This window comes from Oreochromis niloticus, linkage group LG13 (assembly GCF_001858045.2).
Source record: "Oreochromis niloticus isolate F11D_XX linkage group LG13, O_niloticus_UMD_NMBU, whole genome shotgun sequence".
Taxonomy (NCBI): Eukaryota; Metazoa; Chordata; class Actinopteri; order Cichliformes; family Cichlidae; genus Oreochromis; species Oreochromis niloticus.
In genome coordinates, this window is record NC_031978.2 from 22,530,034 (window position 1) to 22,550,035 (window position 20,002).

The window sequence follows — 20,002 nt, forward strand, 5'->3', positions numbered from 1 at the left end:
AAAAAAAGAGAAAAGAAAGGGGGGGGGTGCATCTAATGTTCATTAGTAGTGATGCAATTTCCCTTGTTTCACTGCATCTGCAGCAGATTCTTCTCTTCTTTTTCACTTTCCTCTCTGTATTTGTAAAATGTCATCAGTAATGATACAAGTGGTGTTTGATTTATTTTATTTTTTTAAAGTACAGTTCACTTGCTTCGAACTGTTCTGTCTTCTATCATTTTATTGGCATTTGATTTGTGTGAATTTGGTAGAGTAAAGACTGTTTTAATGAGCAGCAGTGATGCAAAATAGCAGCCTCGTTTCTAATTTTGAATAGCTAACCAGGTTTGAGGTTTGACTATATGCCATCAAGAAAATAAGGTACTTGCACTGCAGCTCTTTCCCCCCTCTTTAAACAATAGCGTACCATGATGTTTATCAGCGTTTGGTAAGGTGAAATCTTCATGCTCTCCGCTGCCTTGAAATTGTGACTGTTCATTGATGCCAGTGTCTCAGTGTTCAGTGAATTAATGTCCAAAATCTAATTCACCACCTACTAACACTCTGAGCGTTTTGAGAGACATCCCTGGTCTCATGATCTGCTAACCCTGATGTTTTACAGCATGTGGAGCTGTCTGACACATAATTTCCTTCACACCGCAGTATCCCCCATCCTACTCATGTGATTAATACTGCTTTCAGTCTGACACCTGCTTCCCGATCCACTGGTCTGGTGATAGTTGATTTAGATCTGAAAGGGTGAATACACATGTATTTGGGTTACTACATGGCTTATGTTGGTGGAATAGTGTCTTCATTATCCTACATCAGAAACACTTGGTTTGTTGCTAAAGGGAGAAAGGAAGTCAGTCGGAGTGAGTGGTGGACATGGATTGTCAGTGTTCACAGCAGATCATAGAGAGACTGTCGACTGCTCTTTACAGAAGGAAAAAATCATGCAATGCATATGAGGCACATTGCAAAATACACTTTGGCTATTGGGTTCTGCTCTGGGTGTCAATTAACACGCATCATAAAATATTAAATGATGTATTCATTGTATTTAACATCGCCTCCTCTCACCTGGCAAAGTGCCCATATGCACTGTTTGAGCATAATGGTTACGATAATGGTTCAGTGAAGGATTTTTCGCTTTGTATTCAGATGTGTATTCCATCTTTTGTCTACTTCTTATTTGCATAGCAGAAACTCCCTCGCAGCAAGGACAGAATGGATCTCACTTTACTGAGTCATTTTGGAAATGATCCTGAACAATAAATAAGAGCAAATCATTTAAATTCAAATGCTGGCTTTGGAGATCTGTTGGGGTCTGGGAATGACAAAAGCCATCAGTGAAAGGACCTGCAGCTACTAGGGGAGATGCTCTATTGCACCAAAAGCAACCTGCCTGTTCGGCTACTTCAGTGGGATTGCACACTTTTTTTGAGAGCTAATAATTTGGACAGGAAGAGGCTTAATGCATCACCACAAATAGTTTTGTTTTCCCCACCTGGCTTTGCCTCCAAGAATAAGGTAAAATCGCCTCCAAATGTTATTATGCAGATTTGTCACAACATTTCAAACACAGTCCTTTTATTGATATCAAATCCCTAATTGAATATGATACAAAATTAGATGACTTTGTAGCCAGTTAAGATGTTTGAAGACTAAAATTACTCCCGGGTTTTTAAAAAAAAAAAAAAAAAAATAGCAAAAATGTATAATTTCTCTTCACTAGCCTTTTTAGGGATTTGGAATAAATATTTAATAGAGGACAATATGAAATGTGCATTTGGAAGGCATGTACACTCTTTCTGATTTCAGACTTATCTTTAAAAAAGGTCTGATTTAATTTTCCCTTTTCATCAATCTACACACAATTCTGCACAAGAACTGTTCATGTGTTTTTTATAATTTAAGAAATACTGAAAATATTTAATTTACAGGGTTATTCAGATCCTTTGGGCTTTGATTCATCCTCCTACCAGCGGTCCTTGAGATGCTTTTACAATTTAGAGTCCATTTGTGCCTGATTGTATTCATCGGACATGAAAGGTTTTTATAAAAGATCTCACATTTGATGGTTTAGATCTTAAGTTTTAGGGCAAACTGGGACACAAGATCAAAGTATACACCTAAACCTTGTGTAAAGGCACATAACAGGATATAACAAGCTGTAGTGTTTATTATTCTCCAGTGGAAGAAGTTTAAAACTATTAGTTTGTCTAGACCAACTTGGCCAACCAGGCAAGTGGGGTAATGTGGGACAAATGTCCTTGGTTAGACAAGCAGCCAGGAAGACGGTGGTTACAGTGAATGTTTCAGAGTTTGTGTGGAGACAACTGTCATTGCATCACTCCACCAATCAGTCCTTTATGGTAGAGATGAAGAACTTAATCCTAACTGAAAGGAACGTAACAGCCTGTTGTGAGGTAAAATACAGCCGAATGCCACGAGAACCAAAGTCCTTACTCACCATCTCATATGGGGCCAACTGTTTATAATCTAACAAAACGGCAAAATACAGCCGAGAAAAACCAAGTGTCAGTGGAGTCTAGTAGCCCGCACAACAAAGGAAGGATATAATACGGTAGTCATACAAAGATGGTTATAAGTGGTAGTTCTGTACAGTTGTAGAATATTAAGGCACTTTATGTTTATGTGTGCACTTTAACATTGTGGTCAGCTAAGACTGGGAAAGTGCTATATAAATGCTGACTATAAGAGACTTATTAGGACGTCATTAAGACCTGAGGTGAAGGGGGTAATTATGGTTGCTTATTCTGTTAAATGACTGGGTGTAAAACAGTTTTAGCCTTATTCTTTCATCTGCAGTTGTGGCAGTATCAAGGGCAATTAAAGAAGGAAAAACAAAAACAGAATTTATAACGGTAAGCAGGCTAAGCTGTTTCACAAGCAATGGTGATGTTATGAGTTTGGTCCGTGGACTGTGATCATTTTTGTTTGTCTCTTCTCAAAAGTAATTTGTTCTGAAGCAGGTGAGGCCTGCAGCATAAGTTACCCCGCTGTACCCCTGTTAGCACAATGGTAACTTAGTGTACTCATAACCTGTGGTTACTTGTGACTTTTTTTCTTGCTAAGCCCCAAATCCTTTGTAGTACAGGCTTCTGAACTGGTGATTCTCATCCAGTCCCACTGAACTTGAAAGATTCGGGAGAGAAGAATGACTCTTTCAAACTAAAGGTGTGTCAATATGCATAACACTCAAAGCCCTTTGTGTGTGGATTATTGAAGAAAAATGGACTGGATCCATTTGAAGATGAGGCCAAATGTAGAAAAATTGAAAGCATCTGAAAACTTTCCAAATGCACTGTAAATGTCATGACTTGAGCTTTTAGTATGTAGACATGAGATGGATATTCCTAGGAGAGGCAGGAAAAGGGCTATGTTGCCTGTGGAGGCCGGGTCATATACTTTCATATTGTGTATAAATCTATGCCCACAAGACTCACGTCTTCCCTTCTTGTAAAAGGGCCCCCACTGTTTGATTCATACTTTATTAAATGGACTGTGTAGCAGAGCCACAATTTTGAAGTCCAAGTTGAAGTGCAGCCATTTCAAACCCAGAAAGTCTGGACTGTGAGCGCTTCCAGCGATGGAACCAGCCAACTGGTGTTTGACCCGAAACAACATTTAATGGCCCCCTATGCTCTGAAAGTCCCTTATCTGACAACCCTCTCAGTATCCTCCATCTCTGGTCAGAAGGCCAAGTGCCAGCGTTTTTCTCTCTTCCATTTTTGACCACTGACAAGCTGCTATTAGGAGCTTACATCACCTGAAATGGTATAATTTCACTGGTTAAAGTTCTTCACTTTGGGAGCTCCTGTGTAACTTAACACTTGTCTAGCTCGGAATGTCAGTTTTTTTTATTTTATTTTGTTCTTCTGTTCACTTTAAGTCATTAAGTCAACAATGAACATTTTAGTTTTAAAAATGGCCGCACAATGTATTTTTACCTAGATTATATTATGAGATCTGATACAGGGTGCACATCAAACGACCTTGTATATCACAATTCATAAAATCTGTGGTGGTGTCTGTATGACTACATGAGTGGAAACAGAGCTTAGCCTGTGGGTTGGATAGCAGCAGGTCCAGGAAAACAGTGGGGTTCGCAATCAACACAAGGATTAGGAGGCCATGGAGGAACAGAGGGAAGCAACAGGGAGGCAAACTGTACTTTGTGGTGGTGTTAATGAATCAGTTTCTGTGTACCGATTTTATGCAGCCATGTCACAGAACTCTGAGCCTCTGCATGTGAGCTACAATTTGTGAACAGCAGGAAAAACTGATTGCGAAAATGTGGTCAGCTTGGGAATCCCAGTACCTGTTTTTTCTTTTTTCTTTCCTTTGGTGAGCAAACATCGCAGAGTACAGGACATCCTCTCTACTGATCCTCAGGATCTGCAAAAATCCTTTAATCATCAGCAGGACCTGCACTGTGTCCCTCTTGTTGATGCTGTCAGTGCTTTACTGCTCCCGCTTGCACCCTTCATCAACCTGCTGCTTATATACAAATCTCAGCCAAAGCCAGTGTTTACTGTCAGAAGTCTTTCTCAGCTGTATATTTGGTTTCTGCTCCTCCCTCTGGAGTGCTGAGTATTGTATGTAAATCCTCAAATCAACATGCACAGATTCTATTTAATTTCACAGCTAGTCGAGTGGCTCTAATCTCATCCAGCCATTTGGGCTGTTTGCTTTTCAAATCTAATGGATGGGTTTTGTGAGGATAGGGTCGGGAGGGTATTGCAGCCTTGTCTTTTCTATGCAAACTGATGTCTCCAGTGTGACACTACAGCAAATAATTAAATTGCTTCTTGAAAACAAAGACCCTAGCAACACATATAAGCGTATAACTGCAGCTGTATTGTGCTCCCACATCCTCCCATTGACACACAGTTTTTGTATATTGTTTATGTTTGCTGTCTCTTCAGCCAACACGTCCATCTGGCTAAAAATGCGGAAGTAACGTCCAAAGCCTCAAGCGTCTGTCTTGCCCCTACCCCAGCAAAAAAGTTCGTGACTACAGTATGTATGCATATTTTTTTATATTTATTTTTTTGTGCAGTTGCCAAAAAAAAATCAAACTTTTAAGATAATGGAGGGATTTAGTCATAAACCCGCTGCTGATTTCTGCATGGAATTAGATATGACTTTGTTTTTTTGTCGTTTTTTTTTAAGGAAATGTATTAAAGCTAAAACACAGTGTGCCAGTAGTGAGACTTGGATTTGCAGTTTTTGTTTAATGCAGTGCTACATCGTCGCTGTACAACTGAAGTTCTAGTCCCTTTTTAGTGTCGGAGCAAATGTCAATATCCACCCCCTCTCCAGCCAAGCTTAATATAGATTTTTATGAGCCATGAAATACTTTCTCTTGTCGTTTTATTATGCACATATTTAATGCCTATTAAACTTTCCTTTAGAGGTTTCAAAGAAAATGACACTCATTTTGTGAAAGCATTTTGCAATGAGAGCACACTTGTTCTGTATTTGCTTCTTAATGCGGTGTTCTTCATTTTGTTTTCCTATGCATGTCTCGATTCAGATATAAATGAATATGCATGTTTTAAAGAGAGCTGATTGAAAGTTATTTTTAAAAATTTCCTTTTATTTTCCACATACACAATGTAAACTAGGACACTGGGCTACCTAGAAGACGTTTCATCTCACACAGTAGTTTTGAATCGGATGGAGAGACCCTGCAGAATGGAGTAAGCGCCAGGGATGGCCAGGAGAGGGACTTGTGTCATAAATCAGGGCCCGGGCTCAGGTCTGAGAGGAAAGCTCAAAGTGGGACTGGAGTTGCAAGCTGTAAGGGAGAAGAGGGCTGGTCAGGGGATGCCAACCTCCAGCAGACAAGTGTCCTGGGCCTGGGTGATGGATGTGGCACAAAGCCAGAGGGGAATGCTAATGAGATCCAAGATGATGGCAGTGACTGCTACAAGGGGAGACCTCGCTCTGGTGGGAGCTCATTAAGCGGCATGTCCCACCTGCAGAGCAGCAGAGGAACCAGCTCCATGTCTATCCTCCCACAGAGCAACACTCATTCTCAGCTTGACACAAAGCCTCTTGACAGTCACACAGGCTTTTGTCCACCCAAAGAAACCACCATCACGAAGGAGTGTAGCTGTGGAGAGATGGATGAATTTGAAAATTTAGAGAAGATCCCTGGAGTGTGTGTGACAGAGGCTGCAGCAGCTGCAGTTCAGAATTTGAAGCGGAGCTCTTTGTTCAGCAGAGTTTCTTGGATTGTCCAGGATGCAGGACGTCTGCTTTGGAGCTCTTCCACTGTGTTGCAGCAAGTCACAGAATTCAGATTTCAACCTGTTGGGGCTCGCTGGTCAAACAATTTTATCTCTCTGGTAAGAGAAAGCAGTGTTCTGTCTATTATAAGGGACAGCCGTGTCTTCTCCACATTTAGAGGCAGCTTTATCTTCTCTCTGTTAAAGGACAGTCACATTTTTTCCATGGTGAAAGAGCTGCCTCTCATACAGCACGTCCAGATGGATATAATTCAACTCCTTCAGTCTGAGGAGGCTGCTCAGATGATTCAAGGCTGCATTAATCCTGAAAACGCACAACTCCCTGTCCCGACACCAACACAAACCCTGAGTAAGGTTGAAGAATTGCCAATTGATGTACAGCTTGTCTCTGGGGATATCTTGAAAAGGAATGAAAGTATGTGGGATATGGAGTCAACACGAAACATGGTTGATGGTAATGTAAAACAACGAGATGAACTTATTACAAAGCGTTTGCCACTGAAGCACAGCAGTGTGAAAGAGGTTACCTGTGAACTTAAAAACTCAAAAACGGTTCAAATTTTCATTCAAACGTTGATAAAATTTCCTGATTCCCTTGCAAACCTGCAAAATCTGCCACCCCAAAGCATGATGGACCATCTACAGTCTGTCATCTCCACTTCAGACCTCCCAACTCAGAAGATTCTTACTCTCTACTGGCTGAACGTAGCTAAATGCAACCAATCAGAGCCGCAGTCTGCCCTCTTGATCCTGATGGAATCTGCGCTGTACACACTAACCTCTGAATCTGGTCTCTTAGTTTTGTTCCATCTCCTCCCTTTGTGTCAGTTGAAGGACATTCAGATAGGCCTAGCAGGCCAAAGTCTGCGTTTGATAAGTGCTACAGAGGAAAGCATCCTTGCTGTCTATACCTACAGCCAAAAGCATACTCAAATGCTGTGTAGGGCCATACTTGATATCATCTGCCCCGGGGACTGCAGGGTACCTCAACACCCACTGCTGCATGGAAACTTAATAGAGATGTCTTTAGGCTGGCAGGTCAGTGTACCTGAGCTGCTGCTGGATGCTGGTTTAAGGGTTTGCTGTCAATTTCAGAAGAGTCTTGCCGATCTGATATACCTTCTTCATTGTAACATGAATCACGAAACCGTCACTCTGGGAGAGGTGCAGCTGAAACTTTACACAAGTGTAGCGGTGCATATCAGTCCCAGGACCCACAGTAAGCACGTGGTTCAGTTTTTACTTACAGATACACACCTCGGTCTGGTACGAGAGGATGCTGTCTGTCACCCACTTTCACACTCTGTCACCACAGCTCCCTGCCGTCCCCACTTCCACGACTTAACTCTTCGGCGGTGCTCAGATGTTCGCTGCATACTGGTGCACGATGAAGACGAGAACCGGCCTGTCAGGCTGGATGTAATCTTTGCAAAAGCACAGGGCAGGGGTCACCCTGAAAGCGTGACTAAGGCGGCTACCCCGAGTGCACATGCTTTAAATTCATCTCCGCGTGCAGAAGTGTGGAAATTAACTTTCAGTTGCTCCGCTGAGGCCGCCTGCCTGATTAATCACTTGTCAAATGTCTGATCAAGGACTGAACGGCCAGTAATGAACAGCCCAGCTTGAAAACTCACTCACAGGGAGCAATGGCAAAAGTGCATCCCAAGCAGACAGTGCAAAGGATAATTTTTTTGCTATGAAATTACAATGAAAATGTGAAGTTTGAAGTTTGCTTTTTTAAAAAGTTTGTGATATTAATGTTGCATGACTTTGGCACTTGGAAGATTTTATCTTTAAAACACTTGAATTTCTTTGTTCTTGCATTGATGTCTTTGAAAAATAGTTTGAAGGTCTAGCACTGAAGATCAAAGAAGTGTGCTTAGCAGTTTCATTTGTTTTAATAGACATTTTAAGGTTTTTGAAGCATTTTAAATGTCTCGTGTGACCAAATTCTTAAGATGACATGCATTGTGTGTGTGTGTGTATTTATTATTAAATTTCAAAATTCTAATATTTTATATTTTTCAATAAATCCCTGGATATGTTAAAGTAAAATCAATGCTTCCAGAGTTTTGTTTACCACTTAAAATGCAGATGAGCTCTGATGGTTGAGACTTCAAATGCAGACAGCACAAATAGCTTGATGCATTTCATTGCTTTCTTTAATGTCTGTCATTTTGTCTTCCTATCATCTCTTTTTGGCTCTCTTTGTGTCTCCACTCATTTTCACTTTTGGCCCAGTCTCTTTACTTTGCATAAACCTGTGCCCCCACTGGATGTAGGAGTCTCCACTGCAACTGAGCAATCTGTGTCTGAGGTCAAGTTGTAGTTGTACTACCTGTACAATTGGTCAATGGATTTACTTCTGCCAGTCAACACTGTGCACTTGATGACAAGCCTTGTAGAAGAACTAAAATTACAGATGGGTTGCTCATGCTGTGTCTCCTGGAAAGAACTCGAGTTTAAATCACATTTCAAGGGTTAAAGCCAAAGATTGTGCTCCTTTTCTTGACTGAGTGACCCCATCCAAGAAGGAAAATTGCAGGGGCAATATAGTGCAATCAATCCCCTTGTCTGCTCCAGCATGAATGATGGAGATTTGGGCTCGACTCAAACTCCTCACACCTTGTAGCAAAGCGGATTGGGCCAGAATGAAAGCTCGGGGGATGTAAAAGATTTTCTCCCTTTTTGCTTGACAGTTAATTAGCATTCAAACGATCTAGTGTATATCAAACTTTCTTGTGAATAAAACACAAAAGGCAGACGGATCATATCTGTGTATTGAAAATGAGGCTAGTGTTTCTTACATGCTACACAAAGATTAGTATTGAGGATTTTAATTTACACACTTTCACATTAGATCAAGGCTAATTTAAAGCAAATATTGTCACAGGTTATGATTCGTTTATATTAAACTGCAAATTGAGACTTTCCTCTTGCAGATTAGTTAATAAATTCTGCCAAAATCTGATAATGGCTTTAAAATAAAATCTCCATCCAGTATCACATAACACTGATTATTAAAATTTGGGGAACTGTACTCATTATTGTGCTTTTCCATGTTTAATGTAGGCTGGTTTCCTCCTCGCAGCATTTGGCTGACATCTGAATAACCTTGCATCTGTATTGTGCATGATGCTTCTTTTGGTTTTCATGTAATTCTTCAGGATTGACAGTTGAGAGGCAAGTTGTATCTGGATAATAATAATAAAAAAATATCACGTATTTTTCTGTTAATCATGAAACACGGCTAATCTACTATCTCTGCGTGTTTGTATATCAAATGGACAGGAGTGCTTGTTGTGCACAGCCTGGTTAAAGGAAGCACTCACTCTGACAGCTGATACTTTCCCACTGACAGGCTTTGAATGTCTAGTGATTATAGTGTGATGTCCTACTGGGTTCTCCGGCCTTAAAACGCACCACGATTGACGGCACATAACAGGATAATTTGTTTACCTCCTCCTTTAGAATCATGAGAACGTGACCTAGGCAGTTTGGACACTGCTTAGCTGTGACGGGCTAAATCTTTAAGTCTATTTTGATCATTCCAGCCCCACATTAGCCCCAATAGTTCGATCAGTTGTTTTGTTTTTCACAGATTTTGGAGACTAGTTTTTACCCTACTACACGGTGCTAAATTGGTCCTGAGGATGTTTATATAATGTTTTATAATTAAATTTGTTTCTTACTGACAAACTACCCCCATCTCCTTTAGTTTCTGTTGCCTGGAGAGTCTGTTTCCCACTTACAAATTAGGATACTCTTGAATAAGAAAACATCTTGTTAAGCCAATAACCAATCTGTTGGAGAAGCTGGCTTGCAGATTTAACCTGGTATTAACACCGTGCCTTTGGAAAACAGGCCAACAGATCAGCATCGAATACTGATAAAGTTGGTGGTGAGTTTTTTTTATTGCAAACCAACCTGTAAAACCTTGAAATAAATACAGTGCCAACTGTTATTTTTCAAAGTGCTTTAAAAAAAGGTAATTTACAATAACCTTAAACACAGAGGAGCGAAATTGTATTCATGTCTACCCAGTGATGCAGACATGCATAAAATTAGACGAGTACAGGATTTGATTTGCCTTTCCTTTGCTCTGGTGGGAGTGCTACTGCAAGGATGCGGTGCTTGAAGGCCAGACATTTCTTTACCCGTGTACTCTGGTGGTTTTTAAAGCTGCTTGTTTGGCTACTTAAGCATTTTCTTAAACTAAGAAGAAAAAACACATCCATGTTTCACTATCACATTCCTAACTTTTACATACCAGAAGGTGTATAGTTAGTCTGGGACTTTCTTACTGGGCACTGACTGACTTAAATTGGTTGTGGCTGGTGATGTTACTCTGAACTGCTCAAGCTAGGTGCTAGCTACCTCAGTGCAAAAGTTGTAATGACACAATGATGTTTGTAATGTCAGGGCTGGTTGTCTTTTGGTTCTTAATACACCTTCATGCTATCATGCTGATGATTTAATGATGGGTTACATATGAGGTATATATCTTATACCTTAGGAGTATTTAACTTTGTGCTGCACACGCCCACTATTAAACTGCTAAATAATAAATGTTGTCTGACTCCGATCATCTCTGAAGTCTTCCAAAAAGTTCTGTTTTTACGTTAAGTCTTTGACTGTTCTGGACTCGAGCTTTTTATTAGGCTGGGATTATATAAAAGGGAAGGTGAAGCAGGTGTAGGCTGATTTTGAGATTACATGCATCCATTAAATGTGCACAAGTTACAAAATGGGATTCATGGAACCTGCTTAAAGTTTCTTATCCTTAGCATACGTTCGCTTAAGAGAAAAATCTTGAGACTTGAGTTCAGTGAAAATCTATAAACTTGTTTAACTTTTTTTTTTTTTTTATAATAAATGAGGCTCCATTTATAATGTACATTAACATATTTACCCAATCATTCATCTGCACTTCGGTGCACACCATCAGTTTTTCTTTTTGTTATTTATCCTTGGAGGGCTTCTCATTGATCTGATACTTTGAAAAAGTAGCTTAAACACTGAGTTAATTATAAAAAAGTTCAATGCGGGCATGTGAAGCAGTGGGAAACCTGGATATGTTTAGTATATTTAAAAACAAAAAGTCCCGTCAGTGCTATTTTTGAAGGGTGATATATATATTTTTTCAAGTTCAATCCAGCTGAGTGATGGTCTGTGTCCAGTATGTGCATCCATGCTTGTTTAAATTCATGTCACTCAATAGGAGGGCAATGTACTTAACTCTGTCACCATCCTGCCGTCTAATGAAGTCTAGTGTTTGCCTGTAATGGCAGGTTTTATCCAGGCTTTTGATGGAACACGTTGGGAGGGGGGTGAATCTCAAAGGAAACGGACACAATGGTGACCTGAATGTCACTGGCAACTTTCGACTGCGCTCATTTGTGCCCGTCTGTCCGCGGGCCATAGAAAACTCTCTGCCCTCTAGAAGAATGAGTTTGTCACACAGTGTCATTTTTAAATTGGGCTCCATTTCTCCCTGCCCACCCCTGCTCGGTTTGGACCTCACATGAGCTTCATTAGCATTTGCAGGAACTGCGAGACATTTACCACCATGGATTGTGACAGATTTCACAAGCTCAATTTTACTGTTGCCCCGGGGGGAGGGAAGAGGCAGTGCTCGCCATCTGTTGATTGTGACTGTACCCGGCACTTCCATAAGAGGCTTCCTTACCGCCATGGCTAACAGTCCAGTGACAGTTCTGGTCTATACACAAGAAGTGGAAAAACACTTAAAGTTTGATTTAACCAGACCTCCAGGCAAAAGCATGAATTTTTGTTTTTTAAAAATCAGCTTTTCATTGAGCTTATAAAACATGCATTCCTAATTTATTAGATGTCAAAGTTAATTTTAAAGTTTGCAATGAAATGTGACATTTAAATTTGACTTGTAAAAGCTAGCATTTCAGTCACTGCTCACTCTGATAATATTTAAGGCTAGAAAACTGGCAGTGGAGCGAAAACGTTTAATTTAGTCTTGATTTCTCTATCATGGAAGTACAGTTGAACTTTATAGTGTGTAGTTAAACTGTTGGCCACATGAATAACCAAGCTTAGCCCCTGCTGAACAAAATGACTGGCACAGGTAACGGGAGAGAGACATTAGAGCTTATCAGTGTTTGCGATGGTACAACAAACCTCAAGAAGAACCGATTAAACATTTAATACCAAAATATTCCTCAAGTGACTATTTAAGATGTTCAGCTGTGTTTTAAACAGTGTTGGGTAAGTTACTTTAAATTAGTAACTTAGTTACATTACTAGTTACTTCTCTAAAAAAGTAACTCAGTTACTTCAAGTTACTCATTACTTTCAAAGTAACTAGTTACTAGGAAAAGTAACTTTGGTTTTACTCAGAATTCTCTTATTAATGTGTTGCTTCCCTAACTGGATACCCAGCCAGACTGCCAGTCTTCTAGCTTGCTTACTTGCCACAAGTGCACTGTGCCACCTACCAATAGAAAGGAAAAAATAATGTGCACATTTCCACGAGAGAAATCCCACGCCTGGACCGTCGTTGACCGCCGCCATGATTCTAGCCTGCTTTTTACATCCAACACAAAAACTGCAGTCGTGGTGCTTTTGATTGTACTCAGAACTTGGAAATTCTGCCTTCTGAATAGGAAGATGTAGGTAACACCAGACTGCAGATGAGCTGCATACAGAGCTGGACTGAGACAAAAAAATCATCCTGGGCATTTTGACTAGAGACCGGCCCACCATTATAGGAAAAATCATAAAGCCTTTGAATGAAAATAAACACTGTTGTGACAGTGATGTACACTGTTCTGATGGTATATATGTATCAATCTATCAATTGTTTGTTGTAAGACTCAGATAATTATTTTTTTTTGAAAGCGAGACATTTTAAATGAGAATAATAAAGAAGTATTTCCTTGTCCCCCCCTTTCCCTGTTAATGCCCTACCTGCCCCCTGGCAACACTTTGCTAGACCCGCCCCTGCACAGTTACCAGCTGTCAGCTACGTAGAAAAGGATCCTGGTGTTATTTGTCTCTCAGAAACAGTTCATAACTTCCCCTCAACTCATTCATGTCACCTAAAAGGTAAACCTGTTTCTCCATCACCTGTTCAGCTCTGATGATTCAGTAAGGACATCTCCTGGTTTCATCTGCATGTTTCCCTCTCACCAGATAACCAAACCGATATCATGACCAGCAGCTTTACAGCTGTGGCTCCAGCAAACATCAGCTGATACTAGAAATTAATATTAAATAAATTCTAACAACAGCTGATCAAGCTTAAACTTGCTGCTGTTGTTTAACGCGACATCCGCTGGTTTCCTCTTTCTGGCGCAAAGTGGGCGATAAATAAACAAGAGAGAAAAGCCGATCAGCTGATCATTGATCAGTTTCGTGATTGAAGTAGAAACAGGAGAGAATGAGAGAAGAAGAGGCAGCTGTGCAGCTTCAGCTTTGTGTCTTTTTCATTGTAGCTGAAGTCCGGGACAAACTGTGTTCCTTTTCACCTCAGTACGTAATATTTTCTCTGAATACGAGACGATTCTGTTTTTTAGGGGACGGTTGGCAACTCTAATAATTAACCGTATGAACAAAATAAAGTTCAACATCAGTAACATAGCACCCACCCAGCTGTATAGAAACTCCGTCATGCTAGCTAGCAGGCAGTACGAAAATGTCAGCATACCGAAAATAAACTCCACCTAAACTTGGTTTATATCTGACTCAGATAGACTGCAGGTCATAACTTCTTACCTGAAGTTCAGTTCACCTGACACGCGGACCGGCGGCCGCTTCGGGTCTCTCCTCTTGCCTCCCTTTTCCTTCATCCACCTGCTGGCCTCCATCACTTGCTAATGTTATTGAATCTGTGGAAGCTCCGCGATATCCACCACACGAAGTAACGAGTAACGAGCCTATCTAAATCCCAGTAACGAGTAACGCGTTCCTGATTTTGGCATAATAACTAGTTACCGTGCTCGTTACCACAATAATAACGTAGTTACTGTAACGCGTTACTTAATAACGCGTTAGTCCCAACACTGGTTTTAAATTGCTCCAGGGACCGTTTTTGTTATACAGTAACCTCATTTAGTTTTCAATACTCAAATAAGAAGATTCATCTCACTGCTAATTAGCTTCAACTTAACGATTTGCTTGTATGGCCACCTTTTGTGCAACTCTTCTTTTTTCCCCCCTAAATGTGCCGTGTACAAGCTGACATCTTAAAACGGCGGCCCAGATCATATTTTTCTGCTGCTGGCAGTGAAGTCTTTTGAGATCTGAAAAATTTCTGATCATGTTCTAATAAAAGGAGATGGAGGTGCTGTGCAGCGGGTCACAGAGAAGAGGAGCTGCTCTGAGTGGCTGCACTTTTAGAGGAGTTTCTGAAGACTCTCATAAAAGTTGGAAAAAGAGAGATTTTCAAATATTCATGAGTAATGCTTAACTGAAGAGCTTTGCACATATAAGACAAAATAAATGAATATAAGGCAATGAAAAAGACACGTACAGTGTTTTAGAGGGTAAATTATATGGGCTTGCAATGATCACAGAGACATTTGAAGTGTTAATGCGTGTCTCTTGTTAGGATTTTCCAGTTCTGTGTTTGGTGCGAGGAAAATTACGCGTATTTCACTCGTGTGCCCTTCAATAAAGCTCGATCGCATCCCTGCGGTTTATGAGCCTCCAGTCACAAAGTCAGCTCATTGTAAATAAGCTGAGGGATTAGTGAATGATGAGAAGAATGGCTGACAGTCACATGGTGCAGCTGTCTGTATGTGTGTGTCATGTCAGCATATTTCATTTGGAAAGATGACACTTCTATTTCGACTTCTAGATTCATTACCGGGCGAACGTCAGTGTCGTTGCCATTTTAATGGTGATTCAATCTGGGCTCAAGTCAGTGCAGCACTGATGGGTTAGCATAATGTCATAAGAGGAGGCAGGTCTGTCCTTTTAACTGGATTTTTGTTTCAGTGTCGCGTTGCATCTGATTGAAGTAGCGCAAAGTGGAAACAGGCCTGTTTGTGTGTCCAGGCAATTCTGCTGTGGCTTCACGTAAACCACCCAAGAATAAAGAATGCACTTTTTTGCTCTTTGTGTTTGTTATGGATTTTTCTATTAGTGACGTCTGAAATGCTATGCTCAGTGGAGCCTTTCTGGAGCGTGGTGACCTGACCTCGAGGTCTCTGCTCGGCAGGGCCGTTGCTAGCCATTTGGGTGCCCTAAGCACAAATGCTTTATGGTGCCCCCCCCGCCACTTAAAAAAAAAAAAAAAACCATTAATACTTTTGAATTTCTCAGTGGAATTTGTTTAATTAAATAACAACAAACATGACAGTTAAACAAATAAATAAGGTTAAAGGAGGTTAAAAATACTGTTACAAATAAATACTCAGGCCCCTTTGGAAAATTAAAATCAGAGCTGACATTAAAAGGACCTCTCCGCACAATTTCAACACGATCAGCATCTACAATGTGAGCTGGCCAAAGAGCAGGATCGGTTGAAGGGGGCACACATGTCTCCACAGTGTCACTTTCTGATAGTCTCTCAGTGACAGGACTCTCAGTGGTACTTGTGTATGGAACTGTACCTGAACTGGTGGTTGATGGTTCTTGTTCTTCTTGGCTAGGGATTGTTGCAGGGTCTACAATGGCTGGTGGTTGATGTCCAGGGATGGCACTACTACTGGATGGTTCATCCTGTCCTTGAGATCTTCCTTGAACATATTTAAGCATTGACCCTGCATACAAGAGAAAATATTCAGGGATTTTACAGAAATACAATTTTGAATCTACAGTAGGCCTACGAAAAATTGCATTATAAGACTAATAAATTAAGTAAGTCACTGGTACATTTAAAAATTACTAACTATATTTTACATGTATAGATTTTCATAATGGCAAATGGCAATATAAACATGCTGTACATAATTTGATATAAATGCGCAAGTAGGAAATCTATATTACTGGAAGATATAGGTTTCATATTACACTGTAATATGAAACCTATATCTTATTTATGCCGCATAAATAAGATATGCGTCTTTATAGATATCCTGAAATGCAGCAACATACAAAGTAATCTTGTCTAATCTGATAATAATACTTGACTGCATCACTGACCTATCCCAAAGTTAAGGTTAATCAGTAGCATGCATGACGTTAGCCAGCTAGCAACCTGAGGAGGGAAATGCTAGTCTCACGATTGCTAACGATATCTGAAAACCGTCAATTGAGTGACCATGATGAGTTGCTTTTAGTAGTCCATTCTATATTCATATCCACAACGTAAACAAACTACCCAACATCAATCATTTGCAACATTTGTTAACACAGTATGAACACTGCTAACAGGAGCTATCACAGAGTTGACGGACATGAGCGTGCAAGCAAGGGCTACAATAATGAACTTTTTTTATTGTTATTATTTAAACATTGCCTTACCGGCAAGCGACGCCTGAGTTTCATCACGCTTCCTCTTCTTCTTTCTTTTCTCCGCTCCCGACTCCTGTTGCCGTTTCGAGGCCATGTTCAAACAGGTGTTTACCAATACCGAATTGAGGCATTATAGAACAGACCACTGGGAGTGGGGGGGGGGCACCAGGAGGAGACTGGAGACAGGGCACAAAGCAGATTCACCCCTTTTCTCGGGAAAATTGTTTTATGTTGCTTTTGTATTGTTTAACCATATTAATGCATATGATATTTATAGTATTAATATGGTTTACTTTTTTTTTTTTTTACGACCCTGATTTTTTTGGTGCCCTACCGGCCATTTGGTGCCCTACGCAGTGTGCGTTATGTGCGTTTGCGGAGCTACGGCGCTGCTGCTCGGGAGTCATTTGTGCCTGTGGAGATGGGACGGGATCTTGCTGTTCATTTCAGAATAAATAAAGGCGAAAGATTTGTGTTTATCCTGTTGGAAGTAGAGTAGACTAGTGTAAAACTATAAATGCTGTACTGCCCGTTAGGAACACAGTCTTCAGTACTGCATGATCGTAGTTCTGGTCAATAACTGTATTCATCTTTTTTCTCTCAGGTACAAAGATGCAATAAAGCTTACTGCCTTGGTGACTGACAAGAGTGCAAACCTGGCCTCGCAAAGATCTTAACATCAGCTGGTTCAGCTACAAATGTGAATTAAGGAAGACACTGAACAATGCGATAAATACTATCATCACGCGTACGCCAGTGGCGAGGGCTGTTGTTCAATGACGTGATTTTGAATCAGGCGTGTAACTCAGTTTCATGGTCCAACAATATACATGAATAAAGTATAGCTGGGAAAAATACAGGTCACCAAATAATGAGCCACCAAGCAGCCAACTGCAACAACACTGATAAATCTGTGTCATGGCTCATACAGGGCGGTAATTGAAACAAATAATAAAGCCACATATTAACAAAAGAGATGAGTGATCTACTTAATTATATCCAAAAGAAATGGAGTTAATTTATTACCAATACAAGAGATGCTGATAGTAGTGCTTTATAACTTAGCTTGACGAAATTATGATTGCTTTTTTTTTTTAAACCGTAACTGTCCTCCGCTGCCGAGCAGGTGAATTTGATTTTTTTTTAAAATGTAATTACACACTGAAGGGGAAAAAAAACGTTCATAATGGTATTGATCAAAAACCTTATCAAAGCTCTGCCGTTGTTGTCATTTACACACTGCGAGTTGGAGGAGAAAAAAAAATCATTGAAGCTGTAAGTAAAGGATTATCACCTTGCAGTGCAACAAATTAGCACTATCTGAAACAATCGTTCGCACTAAGTGAGGCTGGCACTAGCAGATGAAGTGCCATGGTGGTGATGACTGCTATCACCAAAGCTTTCTGCTGTGGGGCCCTGACAAACACGATATTTACGACAAGCCCTCTGACAAACAGGACAAGGCTGTTTTCCAAACCTGCTGCATTTTACTTTTATGGGAAGCGGGGTGAGAGTGGTGACAGAAGGAGTGGGTCTAGACTGCTGATGCTGGCGATGTGAGCTCCTTCTCCACACCTACTATTTCCAGTCTTCCAGCTTCCAGCGTGGTGCTATTAATCATGCTCCAGAAGTTAAGTGTTACTGCAGGCATTGCTGTGTTATAAATTGCATGGGAAATGCATAATTAGTTTGCAACAAATCTATTTTACAGTCCTACTGTATTCAGTTGGGGATGCATTTTGTTGCACATGTTTTTCTGCAGGGATAATGATCGCTACTGGATAGCAGAAGGATTGCTGGCTCACCTGATGCAAATGAGAGCAAAGAAAAAGGGAGCGAAATAACATGCTTGACCATTCAGCATATCTTGGATGTCCTTCGTGTTTTCAAATGATTGCACTGTGCCAAACAGGAAGTGTGTTTACACCCAGTAAATCCCACTTGGCAGGATGCTAAAGGGATGTATGTTCCTGTTCTCTACAGTGTCATAAAGCCAAACTAAACTGACTCTTAGCCAACAAAAGCAATTTTCTGCAGGTCACACGCGCACAGTTTCTCGATAACCTTCTCATTCCTCCTTTAACTTGACAAGCTATGTCCACCTCCAAGTCCTCACTAGGTTCATTAAGGTCTGTGTTCCATATTTCATCTGACGTGTGCTTGTCTTAAAGCAGAAAGAAGGAAAGCCAACACATTCACCCATTATTCTCCGTGTCCTTAACCCATGCAGTTACTATTTCTGTGTAATTGGTGCTGGTGTTGCTTGTGCCTCCGTTTAATTTTTTTTTTTGATAAGGCGCTGCTGTCTCAGTGGAAGGAACAGGGTGCAAAGTGTCCCTCAATACAGGAGGCAAATTACTCCTCCGAACACCCGTGTACATCGCAGAGCTGCAGTAAAGGCAAAACAATTTGTCCAACATGAATAGGCTCCCCGGAGACTGTCTTAAGTGTTAAATGACCTGGGTGAACCCAATACTAATCCACGACTGGGAGTTATTCAGGCTTGGATGGCTAACACTTATACCCTCCGTGCAGCCGTTTGAAGACTGTTTATGCAAATTCAAGGTGATCTGATTTTTTTTCATGGCTTAGTTTACTGTCTCTCTCAGCCCCCTGGAGACTCCTGCAGTCACTTCTTCTTATTCCTCTAGCTCCTCGCCTAACCACTCGCATCAGTAGGAGTGGGTATGAATAAAATGCAATAAAGGTGCTTCACATATAATTAAGCTTCTTGAGTCAAAGTTGAAAACTTTCTGAGATTTATTGGCTTCTTAAAACACCCGACTCCAGTGTCAAAGTGCTGCAGGATGTTGATAGAACACCAAACATGTCTGCCTACTTTTCTTATGCATATTCTCTGAATGTGTGTTTTTGTATCCACACAGAAAGTGCTGACATGTTTGTGAACAGAGGAATCAATCTGCAGACTTGAGGCTATAAGAAAATATCAAGAATATGTTTTTGTTTTTTTCCCCCCCTTTTTTTGGGTCCCCATTAAAGCTGAGAATGTAGTGCACTGTATGCTAAGTACTCTTATTAATACAGTAGGGGGCACCAGTGAGCCACGCAGGTCTTTAGATTTGACTTGCTGCCTCTCTCTTCTCCCTCTCCCTTCTCATAAACATGATTGTGGTCTGCCCTCCAGACATCTGCTTGGTTGTAAAGGGAACAAATAAATAAAAACAAAGGCCTATGAATGACGCTCCAAGAATTTATGTTCCATGCAAACATATATTCAGTTTCAATATTTTAATCCTTATTGGAACATTTATTGTTTGTGTCAGCGTTTGTGTTTAAGTGCATCT

General features: G+C 40.6%; 1 protein-coding gene across 1 annotated transcript in view; it reads left to right on the forward strand.

Moving 5' to 3' along the window:
* The window catches only part of kif16bb (kinesin family member 16Bb), a 36,049-nt gene extending 18,402 nt beyond the window's left edge, over positions 1 to 17,647 (forward strand). Inside the window, exon 18 of the mRNA XM_013269014.3 lies at positions 17,302 to 17,647. Coding sequence (XP_013124468.1) covers positions 17,302 to 17,374 — 73 coding nt within the window. The 3' untranslated portion in view covers positions 17,375 to 17,647. The remainder of the gene's footprint in view (positions 1 to 17,301) is intronic.
* The last annotated feature ends 2,355 nt before the right edge of the window (positions 17,648 to 20,002 follow it).